The following is a 26,442-nucleotide window of genomic DNA, read 5'->3' as shown; positions in this document are numbered from 1 at the left end:
AACTTGTACTTAGAAGTCTTAGAAGAATATGATAACAAAAGTACTGCAAACATCTTAAACGAGGCATTTCCTGATATCGTGGTGTAACATCTTCAGCAGAATAATAATAATATAGCAAAGAAGTACTAATAAAAAGGTACATAAAAGGCAGTGTAATAGCTTAACATAGTATGCATTTGCTTGGTACATGATATTAGCCACTTCTATATTTCCAGAAACAGCATATTTTTGTACTCACCTGTGCAATAACAACACTACTGGAAAGGGTACTTTAAAGAAAAGAACATACAAAGCCTGTGAAGAATTGAGTCTATTTATTTTATTTCATCTTGCATTTGTGTTGTTAAAGCAAAGCATTCTATACATATTATTTAGCTATTTACTGCTGTTCTACACCCATTATTGACCTAATTGCAGAAAGACAAATGCAGGGACAAACTTGTTAAAACAAGCATATTGATAATGCTTCTCTGATTTCAACAAATATTTATTTAGAAATAAGATACTGCTCATGGGTTTCTTTTATTAACAAGTTAATGGCTCAATTCACAGAACTTTGAGACACCATGGAACATGTAGCAAAACGCAGTGCTGATAATAGGCAACGTCTCTTCACTAAACATTCTTTAGAGGAAGAATATCATGGTAACAGCTGAGCTACTGATTCAAATACTTAAATGGAAAGAATCTGGCAAGTGATGGATGACAACTTGTAGATACAAGATGATCCCATATTTATTTATGTAGGCAAAAAAAATCAGTGTCACAGGCATAAAGAATTATCATCTGAAAAAACTTGTATTTTAAAATAATGTGTGCAGCTTTATAGCAGGTACCATAGTATGATTGAAGGTTAGACATAGGAAAGATCTGAAGAAAACAAACAGTAAATCCAAGGATTTTGACCTGTTTCAAAGCCAAATAACATTGCAATGGCTTAAAAAAGGAAAAAAAACCCACACCCCTATAATTAATTTTTGTTTTGTTTCTAAACACTAGCTTTAACTGTGCAAAATCACACTACTGGAGTATCTTTAAAACCACTCCAGTGACATGTGAAAAAATGAAAATGAAATCATAGTGTGAGCCAGAATGGGAATTTTACTGCACAAAAAATATAAAAAAACACTACATGAAAATATTTCAATAAATCACTTTGTTCTACAGCTTCTAACAGATAAAGCGTACTGTCAGCTGTGGCATCTATTGATAATACCTGTGAAAAACAAAGTGTATCTATCTCTATATCAAAACCAGTTTAACTAATCTTAATGTCTAACAGATTCTCACTAAAAGGCTGATTTAGAACAGAAAATTTTAAGATTTTCAATCTGATTACATAGTTCTTCCATTATGACTGTCTACTAGGCTGGCTGCTTCACTGAATATGTAGGAATGCATGAAAAAAGAATTGAATGAGCTAAAGATGTTTTTCTGCAACATGTATGCATTATTTCCCTCTTACATTTTAAAACCAGGAAACACTTTCAAGTACTTTTGGGGCTCTACACTTATTTCTTGAGAAACTACTGCTATGGTAAATTGCACAGAAATATTTCAGAGAAGTGTTATAGGTGCCATACTTCCAATCCAAGACATGCAGGTGTTGGAACTAAAGCAAAACAGTAGAATTTTAACAGACTGAGTATTCCTTTACAGTTTTGCAGATAGAGCTACAAGAAACAGATCTTAAAAGATTCACTTTTGCAATTCACATGTTGAAAATGATTTTAAGGGATTTCTGATTGCAGTGAACAAAACAAAGAGGTTGTCAGAGTTCACTTGCCCTCAGAAGCACATGGCACTGACAGAACAGGTGCAGGCCACAGAAATGCATTATTTGGAATAACATACAAGTGGGCACCTCTGCCAGCTGCAGAATTCCACACTCTTGGCCCTTTGCAACTATGTGGCCTTGAAATTCTTTGGATATGGAATGTATTTAACCAAGTTCAGTTGTGCAAGAGATATTTGAAGTGGCAAACTCACATTATGCTATACCCCAAAACCTTACAATAAAAAGTATGTGTTGCTGTAAAAATCCCAATTCTGTTTAAAGTTTCTTATAATTTTAAAAAGCAAAACCACACAATCATATAAAGTATTTAAACAGCAATAAATAGCCTTCCTGAAACTCGGAGAACATGTGCATTTAACTATCATAAAAACAACACCAGGTACTAATCTGTAATCTCTACGCTATGGCGGTATGCTGAAACAACGTCCCCAAACTGACAGTAACCACACTGGAAACTATGAACATTTCTTCTAAGCAAATTTAATTCTATAATGCTGCTGGTTTTCCTCTTCCTGCTACTATTTTCCTGGAAAAATGGGTGAAGCTGAGAGAAAAAGGAAAGAAATAAAACACGTCTTAAAATTAATCACAACATTTCACAGTCACATGAACAAAGCTGTGCTCTTTTTATCCTAAAGAAATATCTTTGCAAGCATCTGGACCTAAGTATTTTTTGTCTGCAGCTTGGGAGCTGTGGAAGGGAGATCCTCCTCTTGAAGAAAAAAAAAGACTGGAGAATCAAATCCTGTTCCCTCTGCAGTGAGGGTAAATATTGCCAGCTACTAGAAGCATGCGTGGTGAGAGGGGCATGATTTTCTCCTTAGTCCATCTGAAAAACAGTTTCCTTCAGCCCTATCATTTAATTTTAAAGTGGAATTTGTTTTATCCTGCAGTCTAATAAGTACCCTAGGAGCTTGATTGGTTGGTGCTTAATGAAATTGCTTCTGCTGACATTAGATACATTAGGATACTGATTAAAACACTTAATGATCCCTCTTGATTTTAAATTGCTAGCTTAGATTTGTGAGATGCCATCAAAGTATCTTTTTCCTTCCTTTCCTCCATCCTAATCCTGCTTTTCCTTGCCCTTTTTCTGTTCATGATCCTTAAAGGTTGTGGCTCATTGGCAACAGCTCAGTCACAAACCAAACATTAACACCATGTTGAACACTGCATTGTTTAAAATGTGTCAAACCCCTGAATAAACACTGAACCACAGTCATCCCTACAATACAATTTCCTGTTTCAAAGCTCAAATTATTCTTAAATGTGGCAATACTGAGGATTATTAATATGAAGGGAAAGCCAAACTTAGAGTAAACTTTAACTTTGTAAAATATTTGCTGAGGAAAGATAATTTTGTAAACATAAAAACAAGTATAAAAGCATTACTTTTCAGCTTGAATGTGGAAGACAGTAATACATTGCCAGAAAATGGTGTTGGAATGGGATTCCTATGAAAACAAAGCTGTTTTTCATGCTCTTATACAAAATTGCGTACCATATCACCTTCCAGTGGGAAGCATGTACGTATTATGGCCATAATGACAGCTTATACTCAAATATTGTTAAACACTATAAATACCAGGCTTGGAAACTTTGCCTGAAAAGAGGGAAGCCACAATAGCTGTAAAAAGTTCCATTTCCCTCAACAAATCTTATCAAGGCTCTTGAGATGAAATTATACCTACAAAACAAAATGTACTTATGTACTAAAACCTGCTATGTCAGAAGCTTTAAAAAAAAAAGTGTGTATACTGAATTTTATGCTTAATACAAACCTTAAGACCACAGAAAATAAAAAAGTAGAAGTTTTTGTACATTTTAGCACCATTATGAAGTTAGACTCGAATGCTGGTTCTGTCACTGTGGCGCTGTACCTTGCAGCTGGTGGAGCTTGTGAGAAGCTCGTTGACTTCAGCCATCTTTGAGAGAAGAAAAACTGGATTTGCCAATCACAACAAATAACGTTTGCCATTTTTTCCTTTTTCTTTCTTTCTTTTTTTTTTTTCTTTTTAAATTACTTCTGAGCTTTATTTTTATCTCTGTCAGCTAAATCCAAGTCCAAGTCCTTTGGGTCTCTGGATGGCTCGTATGGGCTCTGCTATCCCTTTGCCGTCTGGTCCAAGACCCGTGCCTGGGGTCCAGCCCATATTCTGAAGCATTCTGTTTCCAATGTTGTTTTCTGGGATTGGTTGGGTGTTTTCACCTACAAACCCTGAGATTAAAGAAATACACAGCATTAATCAGCACTGCCTGCCATGTGGAGAAGAGCAGGATAATCTCCCGTAAAGCTTTAAACCTTCTTATTCTCCTAATTCATCTAACAGGTTTCTAGAACAGGCTGTCTTTGCACATGTTGACCTCTTGACTGCATATGATTCTAAATAATACAGTCTAATGCTTTTATTTTTAATGCCTTTGAAAATTCATTCTGTTTTTACATATGACAAACAGTATCATATTATATTCCAATACGGTGGATTTCACATCAGCCTTAAAGAATATAAATCATCTGCAGATGTCTACCAGTACATTGTCAAGATCACATGAATTTCTAGTCCTATGCAGTTATTAAGAAGAGACACATCATAGTAACATGACCATCACTCTATTCTTAGTAATATTTATCAATGATTTCCCTCAAGAAACCAAATAAAAATGTTCTGATTAAACAATTATAGCTCTTACAGAAACAGTACAGACAGGTGGTCAACCACTCTGAAATTCAGCTATACCTCTACTCACTTTCTCTTTTATTGAACACTATGAAATTTGATATATCTAAGGTTACTTGTGGTGTTTTCAATTTTACTTGTTTACACTCTCTTCTCCTTACTATTGAGACTTTTGAGAAAGGCTGCATATGTACCACAGAAAAGAGCACCAGCATTGCAAGTGTTAGTATATATTCATTAGCATAACAGATTAATTTTTTTATACAAAAGGGTTTCTTTTCCCCATGAATGCATCATTTAAAAAAACAAAAAATAGTGAAGTCAAAATAACAAAGCTGTTTTTTTTCCCTTCATCAACTAGACTCCCCAAGCCAGAGTTCAGAGACAATGTATAGATAAGCCTTCTAAATATAAGTATCTTGCACAAGGGATATTTATTTCAAGAATCTGTATTAAAATTTGTCAACTTCCGCCCTACAAACAGTTTTAAAAAGGGCTGAATGTTTTGAACACAAGCAGTTGCACGTAGACAGCTGGATTTTGTTTTCAGCATTATTCAACATCACCCTGCCCCAACAACAAAATAAAAAAACCCTCAATGTGCCCAGCTTCAAAACTATCTGTTTGATTTTCTACCTATTTATTCTGCATGTTACTTTTTGAAAAATACTGTAGTAGAAGCCTGTGATTTTGAGTTCTTGGAGACTATAATATCTTTAGCCAAGAATTTACCATTGACAAGCAGCTGGTTTATCATTATATTAACTTACTCAACAAGAACACAAAAAAATTGAACATGAGCTTCTAAAAAGCCTAATTTATCACCCACAAAAAGCAAGGTCCCACAGTGGAAACTGCATACACAGACACAAATTCAAAATGAGAGGTGCACATTAAAAACCTCATGATTGTGATGATGAATTTACAGTACTCCAGCATTATCCACTATAGATCTGTCCATATTCAGTAAAACACTGGCTACATGAAAGGCAGACTGCTTCCTAGCATCTCAGTTCCTGAGTCAAAGGAAAAAAAGGAGTGCATTGAGGGAAGGCATCCTTTAATACTGGTTTTGAAGCTATGCTTAATGCTAGGCTTAAAATAAAGGCTTTTAAGTCAGCAGCCTCCAGTCCCTGAGAGGGTTCCTCTTGAACTGACCAGCACAAAATTCAATGTCCAAAACTTCCTTTCTTTTCAAGCCCCCACAGGCAGAGACAATTTTCATACAAATGAGTCCCTGGCACTGCCTGGCATACACAACACAGGCTTTGTAACCTTCCCAGTTATACTTTCTAGCTCCAAAAAAAAAAAAAAAAAGAGAAAGAAGAAAGGGTACTGTTCAGCAAAAGTTCTGCTAAGCCTCACAGGTAGGACCCTGGAACTGTGCTTTGGTCCACTTTTTGCAAAAAATGATGGCAAAAAATGAAGAATCATTCCAGTAAATGTTTGTGGAACAATTAAGGGAAAACTTCAAGGGGAAGAGAGTTTCCAACAGACCTGCCAAGCAGGAAAGAGCAAGCACAAGAGTGTATTTTATGACACCTAAAAACTGGAAACATGAAACCATTCATAATGCTGCTGGAACAGTATGCAAGGTATAGCCTGAGACAACGTAAACAGCTTTTTTGTTTTAGCCTATTCAGGGGAAAAACCCACAGAGCTCTTCCTGTAGCAGATGTACAGCCTTTCTACATGTTTTTCAATTCCTGAGACAGCCAGAGGAACCTCACAAAGAAGATATATGAAAGAACACGCTGTACCTTGACATGTTATTTAGTCAACTGGTGCTTCTATTTTTGATACCTTTTGAAGCAATTCAATATTGCTTTTCCATGACAGGATAATTGGAATAATTTGTTTTTAAAGACATATAAGTACTGCTAGAATGTGTATATGGTAACTGTTTTCCCCTCCACTGTACATACTTTTATATCTCCTATTAAAACACAAGCTCTTCTTAAGAGTCCTATTTTACTCTTGAATATCATGAGATTAAAAAAAATAAAAAGGAGAAAAAAGAAAAAGAAAGAAAAGAGAAGCCACCATAAACTTGATTTCACAACCCACTTTTGGGAAAACAATCAAACAACATACACTGTCCAAAGGATAATGTATTTGAAGGCTTTGTATTGCAGTGAGAATAAAGCAAAAGCAAAACCCCACCCATCTTGTCTATATTACTAATTGACTAATTACTCCTTCTCATAAATGAGGTGAATACAGATTGCTTTTATTTGATTTGTGAAAAATATTCAATATACCCTGGCCAATCTATTGCAGTATAGTTCATTCTTTTTTGAATACTATCTATGCCTGCCTTAATATTTCTGCAATTTTTCACCCATCACTTGAAAAAATTATCTGTAATGCAATATATTTTACTTGAATCCAAAAAATATGGATAGTAGTATGGCCCTCTTCCTCCATTTCATGTGTAATCAGCAGGTTGGAAAAAAACCCAACATTTGCATTGCTGATAGACTGCATGATGGGAGAGAGCTCTTAAAAATCATGCTACTCTATGTGCTATTCCCCTGACCCCCATTCCTGTGCTTTGGGCTTTTATTTTCTAATTAAAAGCAGTAATTGTCCTTGCAATATTCATCTTCAAGTTCAGTTTTTAATTCATGCCTATGGCACTTCTTGGACTAGCCAGTAGGGCCCGTTAAAGAGAACGGTCCAAGCACATGGCCTTGAGAAGGGCTGTGCTACCTCTGGGACATGTTCAATCTTGACCCACCCAGGAGCAAGAGCAAAACCAATCCATTGTGCTGTCCCACAAAAAATAACTATGCAGAATCAGATTTAAAAAAAAAAGAAAAAAGAAAAAAAAAAAAAAAAAAAAAGGAAAAAAGTAGGGGTATATTTTTCTAATTTTATTGCTGTATGAGGTTTCCAGGAGCTACAAGGATGTCTTATACTAATAATTTGTAGAAATCTCCTGTGCAGTACACCTTTTTCTACAGACTGAAAATGTTTGTAGCAACCCTAACAATTGGTTCCTGACCTACCAGATGAGTAGTCTGCATGTAGAAGTGGATGCCATTATATGAGGGAGGAGCAAACATTAAGGTATAGTAACTTGTTTGAAAAGACAGCACTGTAAAATACCCTCAGTTTATGTTCCTTCTCCCTGCAATACTGCCAGCTGAAAGAAAAAAGGGCAATTCTAAAATCTTTGTCTATATGAATACACACACTTCAAGGTCTACATTTTCATGCATATGACCTTACATACATAGAATATGAAATGTGTGAGTAGTAAGGGACAAAACTGGGAAGTGGAAAGCAAAAAAACTCATCACATTTGTTTAATTTTGGTATGATACTTATGATGGCATTAAAGGCAGGTTTCAGTGAAAAATAAAGGTATGTAATTTTTTCTTAACAGCTGTTGAGACAGGTATGTCCTGGTTAAACAGTACACTAGCATTCAGTGCCATACCCTTGATTTTACAGTGATTGCCATGAATTAATTTAATTCCATCTGTAAGCTAAAATCAGATCAGAGGTCTAATGCTGCTGCAGGCTTCACATCTGTTTAATCATTTTTGGATACAGCAGCTTGCAAAAGTTCAGCTTTTAAATTTGCTTCATATTTAAGGAACAATGTTACACCAGTGTACAACATTGCCAGCAGGAAACAAATGAGCCTATGAAGTTTTGATCTGGCAGACCCATTTTATTTGCAAAATGCTTCTACAAATTCAAAGCTCAACATTGAAGTTATTGTTTATTACAGAATAATAAAGGAGCTGTTACCTCATAAAACACAATTGTCACAATATTTATTTGTATGGTCCAATTGCTGGATAAGACTAACATCAAGCATGTTTGGCTTATATTGGGCTGAATAAAACCACAATACAGCTAGGATCAAATTCTCAGATAACCCTTATTTAAGAAAATGTGTGGGCTTTTTGTGGTGTTTCTTTTTTTTTTCTCTCAACCCCCCCAAGCTGTAAAAAACAAATGAAAGCATAGTGAAGTAATTTCATCTCTGGCCACTGCACTATTTCTGATGTTAAGAAAACGGGGTTTTAAACAGTTCTGAAAAAATGGCACTGTACATAAATATAGTCTTGCCCTTTCATCTTTCTTTTGTATGATTAAGACTTGTGAGCAGAACAGCAATGCCTTCGCAGAGCATACGACAACTATTATTTCCTCTTCTATCGCTCCCAGCAGCCTTAAATCCTTTAAATCCTTTCCTAGAAGGATCTCTTTTTGCTTGGGTAATTTCTGCAATACATGGCCTGCTAACCCTTACCCCCTACCCTGGATCTCACTTATGTCTATCACAGCAGAGTCAGTCTTTCTACCTCAAATCTTCCAAGGAGCATTGTGGATGGTAATTCACTTGCGTAATTGGCTCAAGAGATGAAAATCTTGTATCTGCCTCTCTTAGCCACTAATCTATCCAGCTGACTGCAAGCCTAATTGGCAGCTTGTTTAGTAATTTGGCTCCTAAAGTGTTGTATTGATGTTGGATAAACAGCCAATGGAAGCAGAAATGATACATGCTGATTCTCTTTAAAAGCTGGTGCACTTTCCCCCTCATTTTCTGAAAGCATTTAATATTTCATCTATTCTTTTTCTTTTCTGACTCTTCACCAGACAGATGAGCTCAGAAGAGTAGGGACTGATCCTGATACACAAGGAAACCAATCAGAATAATACATTGCTGTAGTCTTTCTTTTTAAGCCAGCTCTCTAACTAGCAAAATGGGAATCAGACTGCCTAGATGTTTATGTTCTTAAAATTGTTTTGGGTAATTGCACAGACACAGCTTCAGAAGCACAGCCACCAGATGCACAGTGATTTTAAAACTCAGCACCTGCAGTGATTTCCAAAATTCAGTACATATGGCTGTGTATCTACTAAAAAAAACACCAAACCGAAACTAAAACAACTCAGCTATGAGAATGCTATGAAAATTATTTAGCTAATATTTGAGACTGCTTTATTTCACCAGACTTTAACACATCCCTCACACTGAGCTGAGACTATCTAAAGAATAACTTTAGAATTATTATGTTCAGGTAAGTCTGCTTGCATTGAATTTTATTCTAACTGACAGAGAGATAAGACTAGCAGAGAGGACATAGCTATGACTTCAGCAGGTGCTGGACACCTCTGTATTTATCCCGGATCCACAGCCAAGTTTTGTTGATGTCTCCACTGCCATAGTTTCATCCCTACTACTCCATCTCAAGAGGTATTAAATGTGGCCTGGGTAAACATACCCTATCTTGAAGCATAGACTCTAGATTTAAATCTATTTTCAACTCTCCTGAATATATAAACATAAATTCACACACCAATTAAGATTGCAACACTGAATTTTAGGTATAACAGGTTATCCAGAAACACAGATCACTTGGAATTGGATTTGCAGGTGCTCCTTGTCCTTCCATTCTTTCTTGGATTATGCTGTGTGTGGAGTAAAACTTCATGCCCGTTCAGTCTTTGTTGCTATAAAATCGGTTGGAAGAGTTGGCATTTTTAGATTGCCGTTTATCCCTCAGTAAAGGAAATCTCTTGAATATCCAAGACTGTCTTTTCACTTCAGTCCAAAGAAGGTCTTTTACACACCTTGTCTTTGATGACAGAAACACTGTCACTGGATGGCACCTTGCAAGAAGCATTCTCACTGGGAGACATTCCAAAGTTCTGTTTAAACCCCCCAAATTCAGCAAAACTAATCCCATCTGATAAGCATTCCCTCATTTTTACAGAAAGACTTGCAGCCTTACCATGAAACCCAGTGGAAATCCAAAGCAAATAATTTTCTTTGTGAAATCCAGAGTATGTACAACAGATTTTATTAGGAACTTTTCCACCAATTGCAAGGCTTTTACAAAAAGACAGAATCTTGCCTTCACTGGAAATCAATGAATTTTATTTCCTCACATGGTAAACAGGTATTTTTATTCCTCTGAAGTGTCACAACTTTCTGCATAAGCTGTCAGGTTTATGCACAGACCTCCTCCTTTATTCAAAAAGTGAATCATATATTGAAAAACCTTTAAGAAAAGTGGGTTTTGCATAATCTCTACCAGGGACTGTTTGCAGCAGTGCTTCCTATTCCCTCAGGAGAAAGAAAAACTGGTCACCAGCAACTGAGGGGTTGGTGTGGAGAGCTGGGATAAGAAGTTATGCTGACTAAGGAAAAACGACACATTTTAACTGCCAAACCATTTGTGTTTTAACAAAAATCCTTTGCAATTACCAATCTAAAACTGACTGACAGAAATATCAGGCACTTCTTTTATTGGTTGAGTTCTAGGAAAACTACAGGACATCCATTTGCCCATCTGAGGAAGGTGATGGTTCTAACAAACTGCACATAAAAGGGAGGTAGCTCCTCTCTGTGGGGAACCACTTTAATATGATGTCTGGCAGAGAATGTGCAGAACTTGCAGAGCACATAACTGCCCTAGAGGATGAGTCTCCCTACTGACATCTGTTTCACTCAAAGCAAAGTGTACAACTGTTTAATGAAACATACCTTTGAAACTTGAAAATAATGCCTGGTTTAGCCTTTTTTCCCCCTAAATTTCCACTATATTAAGGGTGCTCTCATTGGTTATATTCCTGGTAAGCCGGATTATGGTTCTTGAAAGTGAAGCCAAAAAATCCATAGAATCACAGAACACCTTAAATTGGAAGGCACCTAAAAGGACCATGAAGTTCAGCTCCCAGTAGAGGCAATTTGAATGGTTTCCTTAAGCAGAAACAGCTATCTTAGGAAAGGTTCCCAGAGTAATTCAGGGAATTATTTTTGAAGCTTCTACATTTCAGAAGACAACAGCACTTAGAAAAGATAGGTACAGTCATCCTCTATCAATCTGAATGTTTCTTCTCGACTTTATAGTGGCTGTGTGTACAGCCTGTAGAATATTGCCTTCTCTCTAGATCACAAGAAACCCATCAGCAATTTTCCAGGATAAGCTTGTCCTGGTTGAATTGCAGGTCTTCTGAAGTTTACTGAACTTTCTGAACTCTGGTGCTTGTATGTAAGATGCCTTGCCTGAACCAGCCACCTCAAGCTCAACACAGAAAGTCTTTTGGTCTGAAGGGACTGCAGATTCCAATACCGGATGGCACTCTGCAATCTTTTAACTTCTAGTTTGGTGAGACAATATGGTAGAAGAAACAAAGAAACAGAAAGAAGTCCCTAACATTTAACTTGCTGGCACGTTAGATACCAACCAAAGAAAAATGAGAGTCCATGGGCTGGACAACCAAGCAGGCATGAAGTGCCAGGAAGGACTTTGGCAGACCACGGCTAAGAAATGGTGCAAGGCAATAAGGGAAAGGATTCACAACACGCCAGTGTTGCATTGCCCTGTGACAAGGGATTTCTGGCTATAGCGTTGTATATTTGGTAGACAGAAAAGCAGTGAATCAAGTTAAAAGAAAGTAGGCTTATAATAGATTGTCTAGAGTTTTGGAAATTTACAGTCAGTTCATCAAAGTACCCCAAAGTTTACCTTTCCCCTGAAACTATTGCACTAAGTTGACCTTCACCACAAACTGAGCCTCAGCCACCGCTGTTATCACACTGTAATCACAATCTTTTTCAAATCATTATTTTGGTTCTGCAGATATTCAGGTCTGATTTTTAATCACTGACATATTAAGCATCAGCAAAATAGTTTGCTTAGCTGTTCCGTTGGCAATTTTTAAAAAGGAATGAAAACATGTACCCTTTTGATTACCTTGTTAAAGTGAGTCATGATGGCATTATAGCAGTGCTCAGTATTTCTGCTGTAATTAAGAAACTGTCATATTTTTCATTAAAACACATTCTTTAAAATGAGACTTTTAACTTGGTCATTTCAATCAGGACCAGCCTGAAGTGTAGCATGTGCATGCAACATGGCAACTAGATAAAGAATATGACATCTGAAATCTGTTTTTGCAAAAGGCAGTTTAAAGTGCTCATTACATGCATAGTCATTTACCTATTTTATAAAAACATTTTCTAGATTTTAAATAAAAAACAGCTTTCTCTTCTTATAGGTGGTTTTTGCAGGTTTTTAACACTGCTCCAAAATGTAAATCACACTATGCAACATCAGAGCAAAAAGATTGTTTTGAAATAGAAATAAATGACTACTTACAAAGCATACAAATATGAGATGTGAAACAGAATTTGGTGATTTTTTCCCCAACATATAAGACTTAAAGGTTTGTTAAAAAAAAAATTAAAATATCTCAGGGATTCAGCAGGAGATGATAAAAACAAAAAATCTTGTACAGAAGAGTCAATTAGAAAGGAACTGGGATAAATACATATTCAGTGTATGGTATCTAAAATTCTGTAGCACCTACTGGTTTGATATGAGACTTAAACTAGATAATCTAAAACTGAAATTACTGCAAATGTTCCCAGTGCATGTGTTTCAAGTAGTAACACTACCATGCAAAGAATGTTCTTTTTCCCTAGCAAAATTTTTGTTGTTGTTGTTGCTTTCTTATTATTATTTTCACTAAACTGGACCCAGTATTGGAAGGGCTATTTCCATGAAAATGGATTAGTTTGTCTAAGAGGTCCTTATACAAACCTGAGAGCACCGTATTGCTGCAGTGAAATATGTCAGGGTGTCACATGAAATAGCTCTACCACACAGGTACTCAGAGGGGAGAGAAGGTCATTGAGAATGACCTGTTCTCACATGTGAAGAGAATCACTGGAATAATACTGGTTTCATGGAAGAAGTCATGCAAAAGAAAATGTAAATGGTACGACACCTCAAACTTCAATTGTGGGAAGTAATCAATTTTTACTAGTATAAGTTTTTTGTTGATTAATTAACTATCTAGGTTCAACAATACACATATAGGATATATGAAACATTCACAAAATAGAAAATTTATTCGAGGAAAAAAGATGGAATATGACACTCCTGCATCAGTACTGTCAGTTCCTAACCATCCATGCCTATATTATCTCCCATTTTCTTCACTGCTACTCAACACATCTTTTCTTCACCTTTACAAATGACATTTTTGAAACTATAAAATGCTCTGTGCTGCTCAAACTTTCTTGCTTCAATAGTTTCTCAATGCTGTACAAGTAAAGCTACATCCTTTGTTACTAATATACACAAACCTATTGGTATGTGACTTTGACTGCAGGCTGAGAACGGGCTATAAATTTAGAAATCAATATCTAACTCTATCAATATTCATTTTACTTTTTCAATACAAAATACAAAGGTGAAAGAGCAGTAAATAAGCTGGAGTACTGAAATAAATTGGGTGTTCTTGTCACAATTAATAAATGTTTAACCAATCACACTGCTTGCTACAGAAGTCTGTGGCTTTGTAAGGTGTCTGAAAGTAGCAGGTGCTACCCTTGTGAGACTCAAACCCAGGGAACACATTCCAATACCTCCTTAGGATTGTTCTCATCTCACTACTGAACCTAAAGGCATAAATGACCATTTTCAGCAGATTTGTGCAGATTTATAGACGAGTTAATTTACCAAGGTATTTCTTTCCAAATGTGGATGAGAATTTAGAAAACACTCTTACCAACACATTGACTCAAACCAAACTTTGCCAATTTGCAGTCCATATAAAGAAAACACTTGCAGTAAATGAGTCACTTACAGACAGCAATTCAGGTTTCACTATTATATTAAATATAAACAATTATTAGGAGTATGCTTTTTTCATTTCCAACTTCTGTTCATGTAAACAATTTCCATATTTTTTTATTTCAAGAAAGAAGCTCACAAATTCTTCTACATAAAATCAAGCCCTTCTATTCCCATATCTTAGCTAACTAAAACTACTGAAAGAAGAATAATCAAATAAGCAATATCTTATTTTAACCCTGATTTCCAAACGTACATTCATTCTAAAAGAAAACCCCGTTTCTTTCATAAAATCTTATGGAACACTAACAAAAACAAGGCCTGTGACAGATAAATAATAATTTTGCTGTAGGAAGGTTAGCCTTTGAGAAAACTAATAATCTCTAGTATGCTATCCATTACCTATACATAGGTATGAGCTTATTCAATGTTTACCAAAGGTTCTATTTGCTTAAAAACTTACAAGGATGAAGTGTAGAAAGACAACAACTTTTCTAAGACCACAAAAAAAAAAATTCTCAATCCTCCTGATCACAAGAAAATTGAAAAGATTACCTTGAACTTGATAGAAAAGAAGGCACATCACTTAAAAAGTACCTCATGTGAGACCTTTATCCACCATTTTTCTCTGTTGCTCTTCATATAAAGGCAAACTTTGGGGCAATTCTAGAACTGTGACTTCATGGACACATAACATTGAATGACCACATATTTGCCTTAGTATCAAAATATTGGCTTTGCAAAGTTACGCAGAGGAGCCAGCTTGTAAAATAAAATTCTGAACACTGAAAGCCCAAGGTAAAGTGAATAATAAAATTAATTTCATGATACTTGATAACCTCTCAGTACAAAATGACATCCTCTAGTACTTGAAAGTTGTGAAGTGAAAATCACCTTGTAGAAATAATTACATTATTCTCTCTTCAGCCATTAAGTATTTTTCTTTCTCAGTTCACATATGTTCAGAGTCTTAGAAGCTGACCCATAGATTCTCTTTTTTTCATACTGCCGCCACTAAGGTGCTTTTATAACATTGTTAATATTATTCCTGATCTGTTTCTGCCACTGAGGTTTGAAACAAAGAAGTTTCAGGAGGGGGAATTCAGCTAGAATACAAGTATTAGGCTTCTCTAAAGATATCTACTTGAAATATATTTGAAAATTCTATGTGTTGCAGATATTGCTGTTGTAATTTATGTATGACTGGGACATGCAATCCAGATTTCTGCATTAGAATTATATATAAAGGCTCACATGGACTCACATACAACCTAATCCTTCCAGTATGCACATATATAATTAATACAACAAACTGATGAGAGTCCTATAAATCACTCCTAAGTATTGAAAAAGTCATTTCACAGCTGTGACATCAGCAAAATGCATCCAATGGTTGTGACCTTGCATCTGTAAAAATCTTTCAGAAATGTGCTTGCAAGTGCTTCCTGTTTAATCTACAGCACTAATTTTAAAACTGTGCTTCACAGCTTTATCACCACATTTTCAATTGTTTACCCAAGAATTCACATCCTGACTTTATTGTGCAGGGTATTTAGAGCATTCATATGCAGAAAACAAGATGCCTCAGGTCTCTTCCCCTGTAATGTTTGAAGGGACATAAGGAGTAATCTTTGCTGTCTCAGTATATGAAAAAAGATTTAGTGTCTTTAAAGAAGTGCTGCACTACAAAGGACTGGAAATTGCCAATAATTGCAGGAGAATGGAGGGAGCCTATTTATTCCTTGGTCTTTATTAATAAATAAGAATAGAACATATCTGAAGTTACATGGGAAGTTACTGAATTTATCAAGCTTTTCCCCAGGTCACTGACCTACTGCTTTGTATTTAGAGATTTAACATCTTGTGGTTTGTGCTCTGTCCCAGGGAAATTGGTTACCTGTGGGTCCTGGCAGGGGAGCAGCTTTCCTTCTCCGCTTGATGTCTCCCATGCACAATGATCCTAAATGTACACTGGTTTGCCTGCAAGTAATTATAGGAGAAAACTATTAACAAAGGAAGAAAACTGCCACATAAATACACAGCTTGTATAATCTGAACCTATATCAAAACATTCTCAACCAAGATGAAGCTGCACAGTCAAGCCACCAATCTTGTTTATATCGAAACATAATTATGTTTGTTGACAAGTGCTCAGTATCTAAATGCAGCATCATAAATTGTTACTGGAATGAATAAATATAAATATAAAGGGAATGCTTTTTAATTTTCAAAACTGGCAATCTGTCTAGCTCAACATAAAACAAAAACACTGTTGCTCCTGACAGGAAAATAGCTAAGATTAATTATCTAAAGAGATCACAATGCTGTTTGTAGGTTATCAATTGGCTGGTAATGCTTTACTGTCAGAGCAGCATTTATTACATGGAAAATATTATCAATTTTTTTAAGGTAAGATGAAGAATGAATGAGAAAATATGAAACACTTAACTCTTCAAAGGTGCATGAAATAAACTTGTAGCATAACAATTTATCCTCTTCCAATTCATAGGCAAGTTGTGAGAATACCACGGAAGCACAATATCTGGTAGGCTTCTTAAACAATTATGAGCTTACACTTGGAGACTGGAAAATTGATGGAGATGCAGAGGATGGCAAACATGCAAATGCTATTGCATTAAACCCAGAAGTAGAAGTAAAGTAGAAATCAGTACCACAGAAAATTTGGAATTTTCAAGTGTTGACTCTTGGAATGGAATCTCAAAAGACAATTACAGTTATTATTTTTCTTAAAGTAATATAGAATGTCAGCAGAATTGCATATATGTAGCAGACATTTTTTTTTTAAGAACCAGAAAAGAAGGGGGGGGGGGTAAATGCAGTAATTTCTGAACTGCACAGTTTTAATATGTATCTATAAATGTTATTGAGAAATGTGTTTCTTACCACATAAGTGTAGTGAATTTTGATAAAGTTAAAAGCTGAAAATTGCATCTGACAATCCACTGCAGCATAGTAACACTGTCACTCATGGGATCTGGTTTCGGTGTGAATATATGACTTACCCTTTATGGCATTTATAAACATTTTAAAGCTGGGCTACTTCTAAATGAATAACAAATGGTCATATACTGTTGAGAGACCTCAGATCTGCTAAATAATGTAAAAGAATGACAACAATGCCTTGATGAGTAAGATGACAATGTACAATCCTATGCATACTACTTCTAGGAAGACACAGCAGATTATCAGGTAGCACAGTGCTTGTATTTAAATAATAAAATATTCCAAGAAACATATGTTTCACAGAGAAGTGCATACTAGCTTCACCTAGTGAACCCTTATTTCAACACTTTTTTCCCCTTTGTTTTAAGACACATTTTCCTTGCAATTCCAACATGAAATTTTATCCTATTTTAATATCCAGAAACTCAACACAGTTGAACTAGTAAACTAACAGGATGATAATTTTCAGTTCTGAATTTAGAAAGAAATCAAAAAGTGTAACCCTTTCATAACTGATTGTATGATAAAGAAAATGAATATTTAAATACAATATGGGGCAACAGTAACTGAAGAAAATATATTTGAGATGTTTGATCACCAATGGATCAGTATTTAACAATGGTATCAAACATGCAGAATAAGTTGTGTGATAGTTGTAAATTATATGTTCTACAATGTGAAACTCTTGTTTTCTGAATGAAAAAGGGAGAAAGTCTGCAGGAATACAAGTAGGATGAAAGATAAAAATTAATAAAGTCAAGCAATTGAACCTGAAGACCTGAGCCACAGCAGGAACAGTGAGCAGCATTTGAGTTATTTTACCAGAATTGATTATCTGTTACACTACATTGAGATATCTAGATTATTGATCTGTAAGATTATGGTACTGGGGTCTCCCCACTTTTCCTCCAGGCACAGGGAATGGAGTTGCAACAAATAACACTAAGTAAGGACTACTTTGTTATTGTTGTCACCCTTCATGTAGAACACAGCAGTTACTTTTTAATTTAAAATCAATGAACGTCTGAAAGGCAGCCTTGTTCCTTCAGCATAAATGAATCATTTGCCTTTGCCTATCACAACAACCCCATCACCGGCCAAGGTGAGCATGGGTATTTCTTTGTCGTTGTCAAAAATTCCCTACACCGCAAATAAATAACAATATCCTGGAGCACCAATTAAGCTTTGTCAAACCCAGTTTGATGGTCACTACCATCAAATGTTCAGCCAACTTGTGATTGTAAAGCTGCATTTGCCTTCACCAGAGCTTAACATTTGATATGCTCTGCCAGTGTAAACCACAGCAAAACAAAAAGCTCATATTTATTTATTAATTTATGTATTTAGAGAGGTTCAGACAAGAACTATTACTTCTCTGGAACTGGCAGATTAGTCAAAAAGAAGCAGAGCTGTGAAGCTGCAGAGTACATTTTGAAATGGCTGTAATGGGGGTATTATAAAGTAGGGAGAACTCTGACCCTCAATCAAGTTAGGTTCAGCATTATGTTTCTTAGCATTAAATCAGGAGAGCATGGATTACAGAAAGGAAGAAAGCTATTTGCCTGCCTTCTTTTACTTACCCCTAGCTTGCTTCCAGCTATCATTTATAAATAGTGCTCTGTAGGGAAGCTAGGCATTTTATCAGGGAAAAAATAAAACTTGTTAAGACCACCTTGCCTGAAAACCTGGCTTTTGATGTGCTGGTGACAGGGACTGGAGCAAGCAGTGTCAAATGGAATAATTTTTAAGGAAAGACAACAGGAACTTGTCGCCTCATTGTATGCATTTACAAACAGAGGCTTTTCAGAGTATTAGGCCTAGTTAAAGCTGCCCTCTGGATAAAAAGTGTTCCCAAGCAGCCTCAGACAAGCTTGGGAGACAAACAGATGTGACTATGGTCCCTGGCGTTTGGCAAGAACACTCACTGTCAATAGGAAAAATATGAGCATGGACAGGGCATCAGCTGCACCACGGCCGAGCAGGCCTGCAAGTGTCATAGCAGCAGCAAAGTTGTGGCAGAGGGAAATAAGAGGGCTGCAAAAGCCAGGCTGGTGTGAACTTACACTAGCATGCCAAGAATTTTGTTGTTGTTGTTGTGCCGTGCCTCAACGTATTAAGCAAAACACTGGAAAAGCTGCTGTCAATTTTTATTCATTTTTCATCTTGCACACAGTGTTTAGATTCTCCTTTTTACATGGTAAATAAAAGTCTCAAAATGAAGATAGACAGGGAAGGCAGCAATAATAAAAAAAACCAAAAAAAGCTATTGAAATAATAAATAAACTCCACAAAGTTTAGCTATTAAATCCCATAAATAAACCCCACAGATTTGATACTTTTAGAGAAGCAATGACATGCAAAGCAATTCACAAGCATTTATGCATTTTTGTGAAACATTCCCTCTGATGGAAATTTTGCTATTTCCTCCTTAAATAGCGGCAGTCTTTTTATAATTTCTTTTTCTCAAGGTAATTAAGGTAATTGCCCTTACTGTGGTAACATGTCTAGAATTGTCTCTTTAAGCTCCCCAAGCATAGCTGTGCCTACACAACACAATCCCCTTTTCCATAATTTTCATAGCTCCACAGGCAAATATTTTTGACAAATGCCTTTTCAACAGTCACACACATTCACCTCTCCGAGACATTTGTAACAGGCCGTGTCAGATTTTTATCGACCCTGACCTCTGCAATCCATGGACCATGTGGTTACATTCTCCAAATAAACATCTTGTTCTGTGGGGGAGCGTACAGCTAAGCTGCTTTAAGTGCAATAAACCTACTGAGAACTGAGGATACAACAGGGTTCTTCACTCTTTCACTGGTAGTTTTCACCCTTGCCACTATCTGAGTTAAAAGTTCACCAGTCACTGAGAAGAACAACAATAAAATGGCTGTAGGACAGCAGATACTCCTGAACATGTGTTCTATTTCTCTGATTTATTACCTGCTCCTGTACTCACTATCATCCCAGCTGTAAAAAAACAAAACAAAATTTACTAATGAAGTCAGGAGTGGAGGAGCATTTTTTGTCTAACAGTATTTATCAAATTTCTGTACACTAACTTGGAAAATCTGATACAGCACATTATTATGATGTAATAACATTTTCAAGAAGACTGATTTGTACTCCATAATTAGATGAATTGGTAAACATCAATACACGCCTATCCATTATAATGCTATTAACATCTCTCACCTGAGGAAGAAACACACAGTAAACAGTGACAACCTGTTCTGCCACAGTATCAGTGCATTCCTGCAGATGGCTGTAGAACTCTGCAAGTTTAGCACCACTGGATGCTTCAGCTAATGGAGAGGCTTGATGAAAGTTTTTCAGTAAACTTTTTTTCACAAGACATCACAAAAAGGAAAAAGTTAACTGGCTCGTATTTCAGAAGGAATTTGAGAGAATTATTTTGAATGGGAAATCTAACTGAAACTCTCAGTTTTCAGTCTTAAAATACGGACAAAAATTAGATATTCATATGGATATGACTGAAGAGAGAATGCAGTAGGGACAACTTAACTCACTTTAAGCTTGAAATTACTTGACAATTTCTTACAAACTGAAATGGAGCAGGGATATTGTGAAGCAATGTTCACAGCAGCAGTTAAGGATGGAGAAAACAGAACTCAATTGTGAAACCCAGAGAAACAAGCTAATAAAATGATTTAAAAAATGGAATGTGTGGAACAGCTCAACTTCATAAAAATTCAAAAATACCCTGAGCAAACCTCCCCTTATTTAAGTACCTTTTACACAAAAATATCACATAAATGATTCTCCTTACACAGAATGGATCTGTAGCACAGCCTATCTTCTTTTTACATGGCCTAAAATGCAGACACTGCGGTATCTGGTGGCCAGTGGAACACATCCATTAGTGCTGCTTAAATAAGGGAGTCTGGAGAACTTTAACTCTTACTGATCATTCCTAAATTACCACAAGTGGCACACAATGGCTTCAAGAGCATCAGAGTCAATGGAACAGTTTATGCTAAGTTTAGAGGTAAACACCATTAAAACCCTATTATATATGTCTTTCTAAACATATCATAACACTAATACCTATTTAAATTACGACAAACATAAAATTCTACATTTCCCTTTGACTGAGTCTCCAGAAGTATGGATTAAATTAAAGTGTATCACTCCAAATAAACGTACTAAGCAACCGGGGCTGTAAATTTGGGAAGACTATTATGTATTATCTAGGTATAATGAACACTTAATCTTTGCCTCTGGCATGTGTATCAATATAACCACAGAAAAGATGCATGATGATTTCTTAATACTACACTGAAATATGCAAGGCACATTTGTTTCTCAGGAAAAAGATATGAAAAACAATGGCTAAGAAAATTTATAAAGAAAGATATCCTCTTTCCTTTGTGGTACACAGCTTGCCAAAACATGAATGCAGCCCCTAGTGTCTACTTGAACACCCAGAGAAGTTTGGCATGTGCAGTAATGCTTGTGTCCCATGAACAATTTTAGAGAGGGATGGTTCCTTGTCCACCTGCCTTCTTTTTCTCTTTGGCTTTCTTGTCACTTTTCTCACACAACATTCAGGTGAAATCAGTTCTGTGTTTGATTCCTCCTCATCCTTTACAAACAGTAAAGCTTTTCTTCAAACTTGTCTAAAGAATGACATAATCTATATAATAGATTGCTTCACCTACTTCTGCACGTGTGAAAACCATTACATTAACCAGAAGAGCTATGCACTTTATTTCCCTTTTATTACATCTTAAAAAGATGTGATAAGCCCATACAACTCTATCAAACTCTTTTCATACAATGCCAATCTGTTCACAACATAACTTCGAGCATAATGCTGACCCACCTGTATTATTGAAGGACCGGGTGCAATCTTTCCCTGGCCCATGAGATGACCTCATCACTTAATAAATACTATATCCTAACACACTCCTCGCTGTTATCTTTAGCAGCACTTAGGTCGTTCAGACACAGCAGTTGTCCAAAATTTATCTGAACACTACAAATCAACACATTCAACTCCACACTGGCATAATTTTAGTGCACATGATGGAAAATAAAAACCTGCATCACTACGTATGATTTGGAACCCATACTCAAGTCACTTAAGCACTTTATTTGTGAAAAGAGACCCTAAAAAATAGTTCAGTAGTAGAGGCCTACTGCCCTCAGAAAGGATAATGCATTGTTTTTTCTTGGTTCTAATTAGTAATTTAAGCATATGTTCAGCATTTAACTCTAAATGTTTGCCTTTTCCCCAAGCTCTAAGACAGCTGTCCAAGATGTGAATGCCAGAAAACATTTAAATATCAACATCTGTTGAATTATGTTAATTTAGTGTAATATAATTGGGCATGAGTTGGAATTGATCAAAAGTATATGAATTACACAAAGGCAAATCCAAACCAATATCTTGGTGTACAAACAAGTCACCAAGGAACACTGAGGGAACAAACCCAAAAAATACACTTCTGTCAAGAATTAGATAGCAAACACTCAGTTTTCTTCAACAAATGACATGATTTCACATTTTCTATACAGGAAATTAATATTTACACTAGCTCAGAACATAAATTTCATATCAATTTAGAATATTTCTAAATAGTTTTGATGACAAGGTCCATTACTGTTTTGTGTGAAGAAATACATGATAACAATAATGATCATATTAGTGCAATGGTGAAATGTACTTTGAAAATAGGTCGCAGTAATAGAACGTCAGCCTGTTAGAGGACAATATTGTTTCACAAATTCTAAAGAAAATATTCTTTGGTTTATTCTTCATCTTGCAACCTCATTCTTGCTATTTGAGAGATATGGGCCTCAGTCCAGTTCTGAAATGATTTAGAAAATATCTTTATGACTTGAGCAGTAAACATGGATCTGAACAGATACTTTAATGGAAGGACTTGATAATGTACTCAGCTACCATTTCTTCCAGATATTTCTGAATACATATTTGTTTACCAATAATGAAATTTACTAAATAAGCTAAGTACAGAACAAATGTATTCTTTCAGAAATATTAAAAAAAACCACATTTTAAAGATCTGGATTACAGTCATATAGAGTTAGGTTAAATTATTGCAAGCATTAGTGTTGTGTTCAGCATCTTTTAAAATAGGTAAGGAATAAGAAGCAACACTAAAAGTCCAAGTATGTAATATAGTAGCACAAAAATGGAAGACAAAACATGAAAGTTTTATGTATTTTGAAGCAAACTATCCAAATTTTCTTCTAAACTCTTTCTCACACTACACAAAATCAAAGTCTAAATAGAAGTCAGTGTGCTTATGCCTCAGAATTTTAGTTAATGTGCACCAGTGGATGCTGATTTACACATGATATTCAGGGATCCTTTTGAGATCAGTAGGAACCTGATGTAAAAATTGCAGAATTTAATTTGCAATAAAACCAGAAAGAGGGAAACCCTTCCCTCATGCAATAGCTTCCTTCAAGTACCTTTGCGGAGAAATGCAGAGAGACAAAACCAAATTTCTTGTGGTGGGGGAGATGATGGGACAAATGAGTGGTGGAAAACCAGAGTGCAAAACAACCTCCTTCACTGCAGAGCTGCTTAACCACAGGTTAACAGTTTGTGGAATGACAGTGCCAACCCCTGTGCACGGTTCCTCCTCAGACCTTACACAGCAGGAAGGGTCTTCAGACCTCTGAAACACAAATTATCTTTATCCTTATGCCATTAATATTTTAACAGGTAAGATGAGACAAACAAAGTTTGAGCTGTGGAGAACAAACTTGTGCAACAAGAGAGCAAGACACAGTATCTAATGCAGCTGAATGTAAGAAACAAGCACACCATGTGCTAAAATTTGGTTACTTCAAAGTGAGAGATTTGATATCAGTTCATTCAGGTGAAAAATTCAATCCAGATAGTACATCAAGAGGATCCAGAGGTACATAATTTCTAGAAGTTACCTGATTTTCCTTTTTATTTTATATGCTTTTAAAAATCAGGAAAACATAACTTCTTGTTAGTTAACATACTCATATACCTGGAACTGCATTTTAAATGACAAATTTTCAGTACCATTTAGCAGCTTGTTTATGTACCTTATTATAAAGTATATTAGATTCTAGTGCAAGAACAACAAAATTCAGCCTGTAGTTTTACATTAAAGATGGAAAAAAATCTGCTCAGAGCACATGGTAAAATGTATTTGCAAAACAAAGCACAGTTCAAAATTTCTTCTATTTTTACAAAAGTTCTCATTACATGAGTTAAAAGGTGATACTTTCAAGACATTAGATAACTAAAGCAGCATTAATTCAATATATCCTTTAAATCTATCCATGAACCACTACTGAGGCTCTAAGATTTCCACAAAATTAACGCATCACACACTAGCTACATTTTGAAACAACAGTTAAACTGTCATCACCTGTCCTCCTCTCCCAAGTGAAAATCTTTTCAGCACCTTAAAAATAAGGCCATGGTAGAGAAAACTGAATCAGGAATTGCCCTCTCCCAAAACAGCACCATCTTTTATCCTTTCCAGGGAAGAAAAATACCAAACTGATGGAATAATGTTGTCCCTGAGGGTGACAGCAAGGGAGGGAAGCAATGTGTCCTCAAACATTCACATAATTTAATCTGGAACTGCAAATATTATTAAGCAGCAATCATAACAGCACAGTTACTGCTTCATGGCACTCCAAAGAGGAGATAAAACTGCTTAGTTGTTAATTTCTAATGATGTAAACACATTTGGATTTTAATGTTGTATCTGAATCTCTTGCATTATTAGCTCTGGGGTTATAAGACATTAACTTACTACCTTTAATAATTTTACACTTGAATTAAAAGGCATGTTTAAATATTACTTTATTTTAAAGTATTTTTGTTGATTTTAAGAATGTGATGGCAGAAGCAAATCACCTAATAAAACAGCTATGTATTCCTTTGCTTTTGTGCAGTGTAAGTATGTGCACATCTTTGTGTATAATTTCCAAAAACTGGCTGAATTTACCTCCTCTGGTATTGTAATTTCATTCCACAAAAGCCACATTAAACAATTACAGTTCTTGTAATTAACCAGTAGTCTAATGTACAGTTTTCTTATCCCAATCCATTAACAGCTGCTCAAAAAACGTAGTAATTAATGGTTTCATTTATTTTTGGCAAACCTACACCTCGACAAATAGTTTTGTATCTGTTGCAAATTAGGACTCTTTCCCAAACAACAGATGACACGATGGGAAAGAGGGAGCAGGCAGAATCCTTGCACATCTTTGTCTCTTTAGAAGATCAAATAAAGAGCAGCTGCAATGTTATTTGTCACATCTGTGTAAAAAAGTACCATGTTCTGTATCATCAGACGGAGAAGAACAAGTGCTGTACAAATGCACAAACAGGGTTTATCCTTTAAAACCAGGAAAGACAGAAAGCTGTAATTTTAACCAAAACAATGACAACACTTTTGAAAAGCTTTCCTCAGGTTTGGTGTCATTTTTTCTCTTACAAGCTTTCTTAAAATATTAATTCACAGAGGACACAGTTATAAAAAGTGAAATCACATGAGAGTCATCTTCTTGTATCAGCACAAGGCACAAATTTAAACTGGACTGAGAACAATTAGGGAAAGAAGGGAAAGTGAGAGTTGCAAAAAACATGGGGAATTTCAGGCTGTGCTGTTTACCATGGAAGGTGAAGACTTCAAAGACTTCTGGACAGCTCAGGTGATCATTGGAGTACTGGCACACATTGATTAAATTCTTAAAACAGCCTCAGTTAGGTAGGTGAAACCTGACATGTAAAATTCTACTCCACCTCAAAACCTTTCATGAGTATGACAGCCTTCTTTCAAGCCAGGACTGAACTGCATAGGAACTAAAAAGTAGATTTTTTTCCCACCTCTTTCAGAGGTCTCTGGGGAACATTGGCATGTGGAAAGCCAATAAAGAATGATCAAGATTCAACCCCAAAAATTACTAAATGGTAAGAATTTGGGTGCTATTTTCCTTTAAGTTTCTCAATTTGGGAATGTATCAAATTATAGTTACAATACAGTAAGAAAAAATAAATATGTAGATGAAAGAACTCATGGTACTTAACAGGAGCACACTACAAAAGAAATATGACACAAGACCTCAATGTAAAGGAAATAATTACACAAGTGTAACTTATTCAGAGTCCATAGTTTTCCCAACCTGCAATTCTCTTGCTTCCAGATTACAGCATGAATTACCCAGTTATGGCATTGACTGTATGACCAAAGGCAAAATATTAAGTTGGTTAAGTATTCTGGTTATTCAGTCAAATGAGGACAAAGGTACTTCCCCTTTTCATAAGGGTATTGTGAGGAAAAGTACATTATGTATTTAAAGACAGGGAGATAGTTGTGTGATGGAAGTCCACCCCCACAGG

At 35.8% G+C, this 26,442-nt stretch overlaps 1 protein-coding gene across 3 annotated transcripts in view; it reads right to left on the bottom strand.

The window, feature by feature from the left end:
* Window positions 1-297: 297 nt before the first annotated feature.
* Window positions 298-26,442, bottom strand: part of GPATCH2 (G-patch domain containing 2) — a 120,354-nt gene continuing 94,209 nt past the window's right edge. Inside the window, exons 9-11 of one of the 3 annotated variants that reach the window (XR_008430201.1) lie at window positions 15,985-16,067; window positions 3,580-4,016; window positions 298-2,342 (exon numbers count right to left, since the gene is read on the bottom strand). Coding sequence is in view for 1 of the 3 variants with exons in the window: in XM_053939301.1 (XP_053795276.1) it covers window positions 3,847-4,016; window positions 15,985-16,067 (253 nt within the window). In the remaining 2 variants the exon portion in view is untranslated. Of the gene's footprint in view, window positions 4,017-15,984; window positions 16,068-26,442 lie in introns of all 3 variants that reach the window. The other 2 variants (XR_008430200.1, XM_053939301.1) reach the window with 2 other exon arrangements.

Source organism: Vidua chalybeata, chromosome 3 (assembly GCF_026979565.1).
Source record: "Vidua chalybeata isolate OUT-0048 chromosome 3, bVidCha1 merged haplotype, whole genome shotgun sequence".
NCBI classification, from domain to species: Eukaryota; Metazoa; Chordata; class Aves; order Passeriformes; family Viduidae; genus Vidua; species Vidua chalybeata.
Note: the sequence above shows the minus strand (reverse complement) of the source record. Positions and strands in the feature narration are given on the sequence as shown.